This window comes from Eleginops maclovinus, chromosome 2 (genome assembly GCF_036324505.1).
Source record: "Eleginops maclovinus isolate JMC-PN-2008 ecotype Puerto Natales chromosome 2, JC_Emac_rtc_rv5, whole genome shotgun sequence".
Classification (NCBI taxonomy): domain Eukaryota; kingdom Metazoa; phylum Chordata; class Actinopteri; order Perciformes; family Eleginopidae; genus Eleginops; species Eleginops maclovinus.
Window position 1 is genome coordinate 13,649,450 of NC_086350.1, and position 14,825 is coordinate 13,664,274.

Below are 14,825 nucleotides of genomic sequence, written 5' to 3' on the forward strand. Positions count from 1 at the left end.
ATGTGAGCTTAATAACATGTCACTACTTTTTCTTTTGCATAGGTGGCCAAAGGCAAAAGGACTATTCATTTGAAAAAGTTTAGAGTGCCCTTACCATCCCTGCTCAGTCATGTGATGGACTGTTGTTGTGTTGAATTGTATTTAAAAGTGAAGCCAGAGCCCATTAGTCAGCGAAGCCTGGTTGTAAGCGAGTTGACAGTCTCACCTAAAGGCTTCGATGAGTCTCTCCACTTTCTGTGCTTCTCCCTGAACACGAACATGAGCCTGGAACTTTCTCAGGGCTTCGTCGAGCTCCATGCCTGAGAAATCCATTTCATCCACAACACAACTATTGAGGGATGGACAAAGAGAAGAAGAGATAAAACAAAGGGGAAAGAAAAAGGAGATTCGGTTTAGTTGCAGCGTGTAACTGTAATGAAAAGGTGAGTGAGTGAGTGAGTGAGTGAGTGAGTGAGTGAGTGAGTGAGTGAGTGAGTGAGTGAGTGAGTGAGTGAGTGAGTGAGTGAGTGAGTGAGTGAGTGAGTGAGTGAGTGAGTGAGTGAGTGAGTGAGTGAGTGAGTGAGTGAGTGAGTGAGTGAGTGAGTGAGTGAGCTGAGTGTGTGTGAGCATGTGCATGCGCAGCCCACTATGAGTACCCAAGTGCTGATGGCAAATCTTCCTCTTACAGTCATACCTCCATTAACGAACCACTGACCTGGAAGACGCACATAGAAACAACATGTTTGCACACACACACGCACACACTGTGTGGAAACATCAATGGGGTCTGATGATAGTGGGAGATAAGAGGAAAGCAAAGAGAGGGATGAGAAAGCAAAATAATGAAATGCAAAGAGCGAGGGGGCAAGAGAGAGGTACATGAAAGGCTGAGGGAAGGCGGACGCAATGGAAGAACTGTGTGTGTGCGTTTTATGTGCATGTGCACGTTTGAGGCCATGCTTGTCTCTGAGTAAAAGAAATAGAGGGTGTGTGGGTGTGTGTGTGTCTGTGTGTGTGTGTATGTGTGTGTGTTCAGTGCAGTGACCTATTTCTACAGTCTCTGCAAAAACCTCAGCAAAAAGCCTCTCTATCCTGGATCTCTGTCTACACTGGTTGTGAAAAGGGTGAGTGTGAAGGCATTAAGTAAATGCGTGTTTTCATGGATGTGTTGCATTTATGCATGCTAGTGCTGCAAGTGTGTGTGTGTGTGTGTGTGTGTGTGTGTGTGTGTGTGTGTGTGTGTGTGTGTGTGTGTGTGTGTGTGTGTGTGTGTGTGTGTGTGTGTGTGTGTGGTTGTGTGTGTGTGGTTGTGTGTGTGTGTGTGTATCTGTGTGTGTGTGTCTGTGTGTGTCTCTTGAGTAAGGTTCCAAAAGCTAGTTCTATTTCAGATATTTTAAAAGTATCTGAATTCATTAAAGTCAAAGTCCAACAAATCTCTTATTTCATATTTTATCTCCTCTCTTTTTTGTAGTAAAAAGAGAACCCTCGTTTCTGACCCTGGTACAGGGATTAAATTAGTTAAACGAAGCAAATAAAATAAAAAATAAAACAAATGTTGATTAGTAATTAACAAAGGTACTAATATTGATCACGTGCAGGTTTAAATGTCTATAACTGGGCACTCGTTTTTTTCCTAATGTAAGTGGTCAATTAAGGGAAGAGGATGATAGAGGGGTCTTCATGATGACCTAAAGGGTGTCATACAGGAGGAGGGATTTTTCACAACGTGGTAACTCAAAAGGGAAAACCGCCAATCTTACACACTCAGGTCAGTTTAGTTGTCAGGAGGACTAGCAGTCACCCTTGGAACACATCTTGTATAATGACTCATCTGGGTCTTCAGGAGCTTTCTAAATGTTTTCTCTCAGCATTGGGCATTAAATCTATGAAGGTATAATAGAAACCCTGTGTTCCAAAGTGTGGAGTTTGTAAAGCGTGGGCGTTTACCAGTCAGGGAGGTTCAAACACACTTCCAAGGGATTTTAACCTGATTCATAACAGGAATCCCAAACATGTGTATTTGTGTGATGCATACAGTATGCATCTGCATATAGTGTATAAAAAATGACTACTCACTCAAGGACATCTCTGTTGAATTGCAGCTTGCTGTTTCCTAAGAACTCTCCAATCATCTGTCTGCTCAGGCCCTTCCTCTGAAGCAGGAAGTGAGCCACTCCGATGGCCGTGTCCGGGACGAAACCACGCGTGATCAGGAAGTGGATGCCTCTCTCTGGGTTCCTGCCCACAGATAGCCAGCAGCAGAGAAGAAGATAGTGTTAAGAATTAAACAGCGCGTATGCAATGTGTTTGCTCATTCAAGCAAAGTGAGAAAGAAAATATGTAGCACTAAATTCAAGCGAAAAGGGTGCTCAATGTGTGTGTGTGTGTGTGTGTGTGTGTGTGTGTGTGTGTGTGTGTGTGTGTGTGTGTGTGTGTGTGTGTGTGTGTGTGTGTGTGTGTGTGTGTGTGTGAAAGAAAGAAAGAAAAAGGGAAAAGAAGAGCGCTGTTAGCTCTGAACTTCTGTGTCAGACCTACTGTCACAGATGCACATGAGTTAATTTTCTTTAATTTGTATTAACTAATAAGTGCAGGACATCCATAGCTCTATTTATAGACTCTGAGAGGCTCTCACATTGTTCATGACCTCTTTGTCTGCCTCTCGACTGCATTCACTCCTTTTTTCTATCCCTCTCACTTTTTCTCTCTTCGTCCCCCACCCTCTTCTGTCTCTATTTTTCATTGACATCACAAGATGGCACTGAAAATGCAGCTCCTCCCCACAGTCGCAAACACTAATGAGCAGCTGCTTAGAGAAGTTTTGCAGTACTGTTGGAGATTTGTTAGACGCAAACAGTAATAAGTGTATTTTGAAACCTGAGCCAGAGGGTGCAGAAATATTTCTGCAGTTTTCTGTGTGTTAGTGTGCCTGTGTGTATGTGTGTTGCTGGTACACTCACACATTGAAGAGGTTGAGTCCAATGCGGTAGAGGCGTTTGCGGTGTGTATCTGTGGATAGAGTTGGTGAGCGGCAGGAAGCTGGATCCTGGCAGCGGTCCCTGGGCAGAGACACAACCAGGGCCTGCAGGGCATCGGGGCTCGGCCCCCCGGGGATCTGCTGAGGATGGGTGTAGTGGTACTGCTGGTACTGGGTGTAAATCTGAGCAGGTTGCTGGTTGGACTGGGCTGAGGTGGAGATAGAGGTGGAGGTAGAAGTGGATGTGGAGCCCATTCTGTCTGAGCCGCTCTCCCCCTCCATGCCTCCTCTTCCCAGAGCTGGCGCTGCAGAGCCCCTTCTTGATCCTGAATCAGCCATTTCCAGCTCCTCACTGGGTGGAGGTTCTGGAAACTCTGGCTCATCTGGAAACTGGCCATCTCCAAAATTAGTCCCACTCTCTGAAGTCTTTCTGCTGCCAGACGGCCCCCCACCTGCATTGCCCAGAGAGGTGGTGGTCGTGGTGGTGGCGGACGAGATGGTGTAGGAGCTATTGCTGTCAATGTGAACGGTGACGTCCCTGAAGGCCATGAGCAGCGAGCTGGCACTGCGTGGCATACAAGCGCTCTCAGCAGCTGCACGAAGGGCCCCGGGGTCCATCAGGAGCCCCTTTCCTTCTCCCCCTTCTGACAAGCTCCAACCACGAAGGGCGTCATCAATTGACTGGGCCAAGGAGTGAAGCTGCAAATATAATAACACAAAATATGCTTCATTCGACAAGTGTGAGCAAAGAAATGTGCTGGTTGATTACAGAGCAGACAGATGATGCTGCCTATCAAGCCGGTGGGGCCAGCCATTAATCCAAGCGGCTAAATGTAGATACTAAGTCTTTTCTTGGGTCAAGGTATAATTGGAAACATTAAACTATTGACTTGGCAATGGCTTTATGAAAAGTCAGGGGATCACCTAATTCATTAAGATTAAGAGAAGTTCATGGCAATCCATCGAATATTTGAAACACTTCTCCTAACTATTTCCCTTTTAGATGGTTCAGAGAAAACTTTACTTCTTGATGTATTATTTGCTGGACCTGTTTGCATTACTAAATAAACTAAACTAATGGGAGCTGAAACAAAAATGTAAAAGCCTCACCTGGTCGGAGAAGCAGTCTTCCAGCTGTGTGAGTGTTTGTCCAGGGTTTTGATTTGGGGCTGAGCCCGGGCCTGGAGATGGACCGGTTGCAGGGGCAGATGCAGGAGAAGGTGGCAGAGAGGTGGAGCGACAAGGGGGAGGTGGAGGGGTTTTAGAGCGTAAGGGTATCTGCCCTCCTCCAGGATGCAAACTGTAACTGTGTCTCTGGGCTGTGTTCCTGTTCCGACCTGAAGGACTGGGATGACGCAGGGAGATCCGACGGGGCAGCTTGCTCTCCGACAGAGAGTTACGGATCTTCTGGAAGTTTTTGCTGAGCTGGTACTGACGGAAGGCTGTTTGGATACGACGAGCTGCCCGCCTCGCTATGAGATGGCCCCCATATTTCTGCTCCAACTCTTCTATCTGGGGAAAGGAAGAGAGTGAGGGGGAGTAAGTTTAAATATCAAACATGTTTACAAGGCTCTGAAACTCACAGAAGATACCGCAAGAGTCATATTGCAAAGCACACAGAAGCCACTGAAAATGTTTATTCATCCAACAGCAGGGCAAATATCATGATGCCATTTTGTTCCCATCTAAAAAGGATCAAAGAATTTGAGTCATAAAATGCACTCTCACACTTTCTTTTCAGAAGTATCGTTCTTACTTATCTGTCCACTCTTTAAAAACTGCTGAGGTTTTATGGCATTAGAGCAGGTAAGTAAACATCATCTATCATCGTTCAACAGCTAATACTGGCTGAAGGGCCAAGGGAGGCACGATGGATGGGCTGTGACAAAGGTGATTTTGAGAAAATGAATAGAAAAGTAAACATCCGCACAAGCCTATTTTTGTTCCGTTTGTTGGCAGAGCCACTCAGCCCAAAATCTCAGCTTCCTCCAGAATTTTGCCCTCATGAATTTCCAGCAAAAGGGAGACGAAGAAGAGAGAGTGGGAGGCGAGGAGGAAGAGATAGGGAGGGGAAAAAAGGAGGACAGCCACACATGTGATTGTGTGTGTGCCTGTGTGTGTTTGTGTCTGCTCCGAAAGCATAGTCACAAAAACAGTGCGTGTACACAAACGCATGTAGGAAGACACACACACACACACACACACACACACATATACACACACACACACACACACACACACACACACACACACACACACACACACACACACACACACACACACACATACACACTGCAGCAGCAATAGCAGTAGCAACAGCAGACCCTTCAGCAATTTGGTTTGAGAAATAAAGACATTTCCAGCCGCCAGGAGCAGTTATAAGCTGTTACCATGACAACCTAGCATCTTGGCGTTGCTGTCGCTGTGGCAGTGAAATTGCTGCTGTTCTTTTTCATGTCAACACAGACAGAAATAGATCTTAATAAGAATATTTTTTTCTGACGCAAGACACAATGTCAAATGATCATCCTTCCAACACCTTCTCATTGTTAAAAAGGTAGAAGAGTCAACATTCACTCCATATCAACATGTGCATACATGTTATAAAGACATACCTGTTTGTTCTTATTCTCGAGTGAGATTTCGTACTCGCTCGGTCCCTCTCTCTTGGTCCCCTCCACTTCCTGTCCACCACCAGAGGACGTCCCATCCTCCAGGCTAAGCATCTGTCCACTGCCGCAGAAATAAGAACAAAAAGCTATCAGTCCTCTCTACTGACCTTCAAAACGTTGCTGTTATCGCAGTGGCAGGTCATCACATAAGCGAAGAGTAAAGAGATTCATGAGGGAAGCAGCAGGTGGAGAGTGATGGCCCGGGCGAAGGTGACTGAGTTTATGTGTCTGGTTATATTTGATCATATCTGAGGCTTCAATGCGAGTTGCAGGAGTGAAATTGAGTATATATGCCTGGGAAGAAAAATACCTTCATTTACTGTGAACGAAATTATTCCCTCAATCACTCCTTCACTAATTAATATATACTAAAACATACAGTAAACATACAGTTAAATCTAGAGTGACTGCAAAAATCAATATTTGGTGATCAGCTATTTATTGATTTTGCAATCAGACATCTGGAGTGGATCATTTTTGATGGCGCTTTATAGTCCATTACGCTTTCCCAACAAGCTTCATTTACACAGCAATGCTTTGATGTCTTCATTAGGCACTGCCAGCTTCACACAGTCAGAGCGGTGCTCTGCACTCTTGGCAGATCCAAATGTGTTTTTCACCGCACTAACAACCATGGAAATCAGTGCTGATGTTGTGCACAAGACTGCCCATGTGTTTTATTGCAATTAAATCACTTGGATGAACATTTAGTTGAATTTGTTATCAAAAGTAAACCTTCACGAGTCTCCTACATACCATTGACATTTATTTGTTATTTTACCATGTTCAGATGCTAGGATGAGAGTATGTAGGGAGAATAAGTCACTGACTTTATGTAAGAGTTTCAAAAATAATGAAAGGAATTCACAAAAATAACAGACAGACAAACAGATCTGCAAATTCAAACATGACTGGCAAAAGGAATAGATCAAACAACTCTAACTCCACTGATAATTCTCTTTGAAAAGAGACTTTCATCAGAATCAGACCTGATTAAATAAAGATTACATTCAAATATGTAATAAACAATAATTTCTATAATACTGCAGCAGCTGGGAGCAAAAGAAAAATGAGTCTGGCCTCAATCTGACTCTGAACTTAACACATTTGACTGTGGAGGCTTGTGGAGCATCCCCCTCTTACAATCCCAGATCCTGTTCACAGATGGAACAATGTTGTTTTAAATGACAGCATTAGTGAATTTCTGTGAAAGCCATCTAAGGCTTATCGAAGCAAATGACTGCCCTGATACGGCACAAAACATCCCTTTGACAAAGTTCTGTTGTGGACAACTTAAGCTTTGTTTAGTTTGCGCAAATTTAAGAAATTAAAAGTACAATGGTCAATGTCACACTGCCTCTAAAAGATACTGACACTGCTATTCAGAACCTTTTATATAGCCATACTGGACTGTTGTAAGCATAGAGCTATGATCACAGCCTAAGAGGTTTTATAATGGTTTGCAATTATTAGTGTGTGTGTGTGTGTGTGTGTGTGTGTGTGTGTGTGTGTGTGTGTGTGTGTGTGTGTGTGTGTGTGTGTGTGTGTGTGTGTGTGTGTGTGTGTGTGTGTGTGTGTGTGTATCATGTTGTGTGCTTGTGCAATCTTTCTTCCACCCAGATAATGCCTACTCTAATAGTTTTTACACGAAAGGGACTAGTGCTTAACAGGACTGGGGAGACTAAAAAGCCTCCTCATGGTTAAATAATGAGAGCATCACTAAAAGTTCCTCTTTGTTTTCTTTGATTGCTGTGAAAGCAAATATTCTGCGTTCCCCAGCCGAAAGTCAAAGATAGAGGCTTGGTGATATTCTTCTAAATGAGATAAGGTTAGCAGAAATAGAGAGAAAAATGGGGAAGAGAGTGGAACCAGAGGCTGAAACAGGAAAGAGGAAACAGGAAGATATAGAGAGACTTTGTTGGTGTGTGCAGGCTGGAGGCTGTCTCTATCAAAAACTCTATTAAAACACCGCCATGCCCCTGTGCTGCATCAGAATGCATTAGAGTACATTAGAATACATTAGAGGATTTAAAAGCAAGAGCTGAGCTATTAATGTATCTGGACAGCAAAAGCCTCTGTAATGATATAGCCGCTATACACCCCCCCCCCCCCCCTTCTCTGTCTCTATACCCCCCCAACACACACACACACACCACACACACACACACATACGCGCTCACTCATTCCCACAAACGTGGCAGCAACAAACATACCAAGCACACAATCCTCCGCCTGCATGTGTGACGTCATGGTGGAAGAGAAATGAACATCTGTCAAATCGCATCTCTCAAGGTCCCTTTAGAGACATATAGTACTGTACTGAGTGGAAATAAACACACACAGAGGAGAGAAAAGGCACGGCAGGTTAGACTAGAGGCAGATCCTATGACCTTTCTGGGGAACTTTTGCGTGTTGTGATGGCTTCATGTGTAGAGTTTGTGCGAATTTGCAGCCAATAGGCACACATAACTTCATGTGAAGATAACATGAGCTATACAGTGTTGTACATGTCTCCTCCTCATCTCCTCATCTCAAGTAGATGTCCACTACTGCTGTGCCATTTGCTCATCCAATCAGCACTATGTGGGTGTAGATATAATGAGCGTTAAGTCACCAAATCAGAAAAAAGTGAGGGAATCCAGACAGACAGATGGTGATATTCATAAAAACACAATGAGTGGGAGACCATGAGAAGGGATGAATAGAAATTAAACAGATAAATAATGAGTAGTGACGCATAACCGAAAAAAACAACACAATTGGGAAGATATAACAGCAGATGGAGAAACAGAAAAAATAGACATGCCTGGGAAACACTGGATTCAGAAACAGAATTCAGAGGATTAAACAATTGGAGGGAGGGAGGGTGTAATCATTGAAAAACATGACAAAATCAGCTTTTCAGAGTTTTACAAGCTTCATCCAAACATCGTCAAGTAAAAGTCATGCCTCCACACACAAAAAAATAATGAACACACAGACAAGCTGCCCACACAAAATCAGACGGCCAAAGGGCTGACAGTGGATCCTCAAAGTTCTCCAGTTACTATGGTAGTGGTTGTTGTTGCGTCATTACTGGGTTGCCATGGGCAATTTCATTGTGGCAATATCAGTTCCCTCCCCGACCCCCACTCTCTCTCTCTCATATGATCTATAGGATGGTTAGGGAGCGTTTAACTCTCGTATTGTTACCGCAGGCTCCACATACCCATACATTTTCCAGTTCACACTTGCGTACAGTGCACACACTAACAAGCGTGATTAAAAGCCTGGGTGTGTGAACCTGACTCAGATAGATGACAAAAAATGTTCATACAGTGTGTATGGGACAGGAAGTGTTCAATTGTTGAAAGAAAGCACAGTAGGAGCAAAAAAATTCAGCAATAAATAAAATCAAATAGTCTGTGACTCGATCTTACCCGGATGAGCCGCTGGTGTCAGCCTCTGGATGTTCAGGGGCGGGGCAGCAAAACTGATGCAGAATGTCACTCCTGAAGGGCAGACAAGAGGAGGAGAGGTAAGCAAAGGAGGGAGTATAGAGGAGAAGCAGACACAGATGGAGGAAGAGGAGACTCAATTGCAAGGACAGCCTGTCATTCAGGTGTTTATTGGCTGTTGTTGGATGTCTGCCATGTATCCATATTGTTCATCATGTTAATTTTTTGTCAAACATCCCGAAAGAATCTGAAAAAGCTCTCTTCTGGATTATTTCCATGGGCTCTGTTTACAATGTGGCACTGATCCCAGGGTAAATACCCTATGTAGGTCAATCCAAGGCTGAGAAAGCTTAGATTGAGTGTGAGTATTTACAGTTTGTGTGTCTGCATGTGCTTGTTTATGCCCCTTTACCCTTCCATTCATCAGATCTGCGTTGATTTAGCAGAATTCCCAAACCCAATCTTCACAGATGGTTGGCTCCAGGTCTGTTTCCTGCTCTGTCTTTTCATAAGTTCCCCTCTCTCATTTTTCTCTTATATATTTAACATGCACATTCGTAATTTAGGCATTTCTCTGGTGCTCCTATCTTGAGCAATTTCAAGTGAAAAGAACAAAAACAGAAACACATCATGTTTAGGATGTTGAGCTAAGCAACACTGTGCCTTCCAATAGACATTCCACCACCAGTGATGTAAAAATAACCACAAAAATGTCTGGTTTTTGAGAGGTGTGGGTGGGAGTGAAGGTCACATTGGGGCCTTTCATGATGAGCAGAAATAATTCAGTTGACAGTGAAATTATGCTACTGTCTTCTGACCCGGGATCAGATGATTGCTTGTGACAACAGACCCACAGTGACAGCAGTTGGAGTCATTGGGACGCTCGGAGTGACAATCGGAGCTATAAAAAGCTACCTTTTCACGGCAACTTACACAGAGTTAAAAGGACGCTGTGCTCGTTGTTTTTTTCAAACAACTCTGATCAACACACTCACAGTTGGTTTCTATGAATAATACTCCAGTGACATCCACCCCACCGCTCTGGTTCTCGATCCTGGTGTGAGAAACTTTAACTTAATTATTAGGATTATCATTCTTTAGAAATGTTCAGTACTTCTCTCAGTTCAAAAGCTATCGACTTCATTTTAAAGCTTCCAGGGGTTTCGAAACTATCAAAAATCTTGTGTTTTTCAGCAAACTTGTTTTCTTTGTGGTGCTTTTCTCCTCCAGTCGGAAAACAAAGGCTTCGTTCTGATCCTCTTCAAACATGCGTTTCAACATGTTTAAAATATTTTAGCATATTCAGACGGACTATGTATCCAATAAAACATTGCACAACAGTTACTTTTAACCTGCAGATGCATGTTAACAAAATTTAATTTATTATAACTTTCATTTGGGGGTTTTCCCTTTCCTGTAGTTTGCTATAGGTTTTTCTGCATATATTCTGTAAATAGTCTGCAAAGGCTAAAATCCCTGTGTTCCCTCCAGAGGAAGCTTCTCTCCTACACAGTCCTCCCTGGAACGCCACGATTGGAGTCCTTTGTTTACTTCCATAACATAATGGCATCACTACGTAACACTCACACTTGGCTGGTGCTCCCAGACAACGTACGTGATAGGCTAAGGGGCAGGACATCTCTAAAAAAAAAGAGGTGCAGCAGCACAGGCAGTATGAGAAAAACAAAGAGCTTTTTAGAACATTAAAGCATGTAAACATGCCACAGTAGAGGCATAAATTACAAATATGAAACCTGAAAATGTGCATAATGTGTCCCCTTTAATGCTTTCAATGTTACTTCAAGTTTCTTGATCTGCACATAAAAGGTTTTATTGAATCAGAATCAGAATAATTGCAGTTTATGTTAGAATAAAGAATCCATTAAAATGTAAAAAATAAAGATTAAAATATCTTTAATCAAACCTTCTCTTCATAACATCGTATATACAAACTAATTGAATCCATACATCTGAGCAGTTCAAATGTCAATGTGTTGTCAGTTTTGGGGTCAAAAGGTCACACTAATCAGATAAATTATCTGTTGTGCATCTGATTTTGGTTGATAGAAGAGGAAGATTAAAATTAATTACCTGGCTAAAAGCACTGAACATGCAAAGCTTATTACTGTCCAATCAGTATGATGCTGAATTGTTTTGCCAGGCTCATAGAAAACAGTTGCCCTGAGGAAGAGGCCAAACTGCTGAGGTCCCTGGCTTAGCACACACACACACACAAACACACACACACACACACACCGACACTCAACGGGTCTGTCCATCTGTCTGTACAAGACACACACATGAAGGCCAACCGCCTCCAGGGACGCGTACAAAGATAACAGGTGAATATTTTAACAGTACATGTCTCCTGCTGTCGGCCCATGTTCTATCTCTCCCTCTCTGTGCTGCGACCTCCCTCTCATAATCCTTCTTCTCTGTCCTGTTTTGTAAGAGTACTTTACACACTATGTTGAACAAGATCGGCTCCATTTGGATTCCAAGCAGTGCCAGAACATTGTGCACCTTCCACTGCGCCACAGCCTGTCCCTCTGTTGTCCAACCTACCTATCTGTCTGCCAGCAAAATAGATAAACTGAAGAGACAGCTACCTCAAATGCACCCTTTTATCATCTCTGATTTGGTCTGTCCCTGTACCTCTCTCACACTTTGTTTATTTTTCTCCAATCTCTATCAAACTCCTTCCTTTTCACGGGTCCACTCCAATGTCAGCCTCCAGCTCCTTCCTCTAGACACCTCCAAGGGCTCCATCAAAGACAACGAGTGAGCGTGCATCCCGCTCTCTTTATATTTCTCTGCCTTTCTCTCTCCTGAGAATGGCTGATTACCGTTCGCTCCATGGGCTAAGTGGGGCAGATAGGAGGCTCAGCTGGAAAGAAACAGAGAATGAGAGGAGGAGAGGATCCTGTCCCCCCCACCCACCCACCTCCCCATAGGACACATACACATGCACTGACAACAACACAAAGCGCACAAGCACATTCAGAGCCAACCCTACGCAGCCCACAAGTCATTTATCTGCTGGGCAAATACAATAGGGCTCTATATAGATATACATTCACATAAATGCATTCAATGAAATGTAAGATGTGCGAAAGAAAGCAAATGTGCTAACACATGCACCTGGACAAAGGCCAAAAAAACATACAGAATAATGCTGACACATAAGTCACTGACAACAGGAAAAGCAGAGGGCATATCTGCTGATTGTGCAGCAGGCAGGAAGGTGAATCCTCTATAAACGCAAGTGAAGCCTTAACTCCCCCTCACTTGTCTGGCCTGCCAGAAGCAAAACAGGTGTTAATCTACTTGTCTTATCCAGAGCGACTTAAAATCACTTGGAAGGTGAGGATGTAAGGTTGCATTCAAGGACACACAATCAGCTACTGCAGGAGCAAGAAGAGCATTTAAAGCCAACACTGCTGCAGGATCAACTGGTAGAGGGCTCTGCTGTTTTATGCCTCCAGCTTTCAAAATAACAATTAATTTATTGTAATTTCTTCCTCACCGGTTAGACTAATTTAAATTATAAAGCAGTGGTGTTACACTGATTCCTGTCAAACTACTAACAAATAGCTGCCGCAGGGTAAGTTCTCAAGAGAGTTCGACTCAGGCTCAGGTTTAATGCAAGGCTAGAAGAGAGCAACTGTGGCACTGTATTCACACACACAGGCTCATCCACACACACACACACACACACACACACACACACACACACACACACACACACACACACACACACACACACACACACACACACACACACACATACACACACACAATACTCCCGAGCAGGAAATGCAATGCTTGGTTGGGTGATTCATTCACTGTATGATCAATATCAACAACTCCCTTTTTTAATATACATGTCTCCCCTTCTGCACTCCTCCGCTCCTCTCAACTCCTTCTCTGTTCTGTGTTACTCCCTCAGTGGGGGTGGAGTCCCAGAGAGACCAATCAGGACTCCTGCTGGGATACGACTTATGAGCTGAACATACAAGCATGCACTCAGAATGAAAAAAAGATGGATTTCCTCTCATTAGGTGATGTACTGATACACTATGAGGCTCCGGTGTCAAAAAGGGGGTGCTGGTGTGTGTGCGTGTGTGCGTGTGTGCGTGTGTGTGTGTGTGTGTGTGTGTGTGTGTGTGTGTGTGTGTGTGTGTGTGTATCTCATCTAGCACAGCAACATCAGAGGCCCAGAGGTCCCGTGAGAGTTCACACTTCCCGTGTAGTTATTAATAGAGAAACCAGCACCAGCACCGTGGACAGAGCACTCACAGTGTCTCATCATCTTACGTGAAGCTGTTCTTCTGTCTCAGCTGACCACACTGTGCAATGAATGTTTTCAGCACACACACACACGCACGCACGCACGCACGCACGCACGCACACACACACACACACACACACACACACACACACACACACACACACACACACACACACACACATATAGGCCTACAGCTGTTTGTTATGTAATGTTCCAGTGATCGTGATCCAGTTTCTCATTTTAATAATCTACGTCTTCCTCTCCTGGCACAGTCCTTAGTCGCGACACAGCTGAAAATTGGAAATTCGCAAGCGCCTTCTCCCTTAATTAAACGCCTCTCAATCTGCAGGACACGCACACGCGCGCGTGCACCCTCAACATTAAACAGTTTTTGACGGATGCTACACAAATTGGCTATTATAAAGAATTCAGGACAGGCTACAATTGATTTAGCCTACGCTTTAGGTCAATACTGGTAAGCTAATTCAATACCAGAGGAGGTTTTAACATTCATTTTTACCTCCCTATACCATAATTGACTATGTTACGACGGACATACATGCAAACACGCTCATAATCTCTACTCACTCTGATTTCCTTGAGAGGGATCGACAAAGGGTTGTATGGGTCATCGGAACCAACGAGCGGCAGCTTTGGAAACTTCCACCGTTTTCTGGGTCACTTTCTTCCGGATCAACCGTGGACGGGTCGGCCGGGACCAGCTGCATGTCCCCCGGGTCCATAGATTGAGAAGGCGACGGCTCGACCACTGGAGCAACGTCGACCTCTGCTGGATCAGCCTCGTGGTCCGACAGAGACCCCGCACCCGTGTTGAGCTGGGGGTCCTTGTGGTGGTGTTGATGAAGGCAGCTGGGGTCGGGGTGATGATGGTGATGGTGGTGATGGTAAGGATGCTGCTGCTGTACCCTGACGTCCCTCAGGTGCCTGTTCTCGCCGATAAGCTCGTCTACCCGCCGGTCCAGCTCCTCTATCCGGGAGCGCTGCGTCTGGATGAGACTCTGTTGGTTCTGGACGATGGTGGTGAGCTCCCGCAGGTACAGAATCGCCTGCACAGGGTTTTCCAGCAGACTGGAGCTCATCATCATACCCAAGACAAGATGAGGGAAGAGAGGCTGAGGAAAAAAGAAACCTGGACTCACAGATGGAGGACAGAGGAGATGCAAAATATCCGTGAGTGCGGATGAGAAGGTGAGATGTCTTTCTGCTCTCCTCTCCTTGATTCTGCTCGGATGTGGATGAGGCTGCACCGACCGAGCTAGCCTCCGCTTCTCCGGTCGTTTCCCTCCCTTCCTCTCTCTCTCTCTTTCGTTCTCTCTCCCACTGCGCTGAGTGGTGCTGATGAGAGGAGCCAGATCCAGATGTGACAGGAGGGAGGAAGGGAGGAGAAGCACTGGAAGACCGATGCGTCATTACGCACTTGCACGAGAAACTTAAAGAGCAAGAACGCACCC

At 44.5% G+C, this 14,825-nt stretch overlaps 1 protein-coding gene across 3 annotated transcripts in view; it reads right to left on the reverse strand.

Moving 5' to 3' along the window:
* The window catches only part of iqsec3b (IQ motif and Sec7 domain ArfGEF 3b), a 28,095-nt gene extending 13,379 nt beyond the window's left edge, over positions 1-14,716 (reverse strand). For all 3 annotated transcript variants that reach the window (XM_063899545.1, XM_063899536.1, XM_063899554.1), the window contains exons 1-7: positions 13,942-14,716; positions 9,045-9,116; positions 5,569-5,686; positions 4,064-4,465; positions 2,937-3,652; positions 2,056-2,217; positions 206-328 (exon numbers count right to left, since the gene is read on the reverse strand). In XM_063899545.1, coding sequence (XP_063755615.1) covers positions 206-328; positions 2,056-2,217; positions 2,937-3,652; positions 4,064-4,465; positions 5,569-5,686; positions 9,045-9,116; positions 13,942-14,459 — 2,111 coding nt within the window. In that variant the 5' untranslated portion in view covers positions 14,460-14,716. The remainder of the gene's footprint in view (positions 1-205; positions 329-2,055; positions 2,218-2,936; positions 3,653-4,063; positions 4,466-5,568; positions 5,687-9,044; positions 9,117-13,941) is intronic.
* Positions 14,717-14,825: the final 109 nt, after the last annotated feature.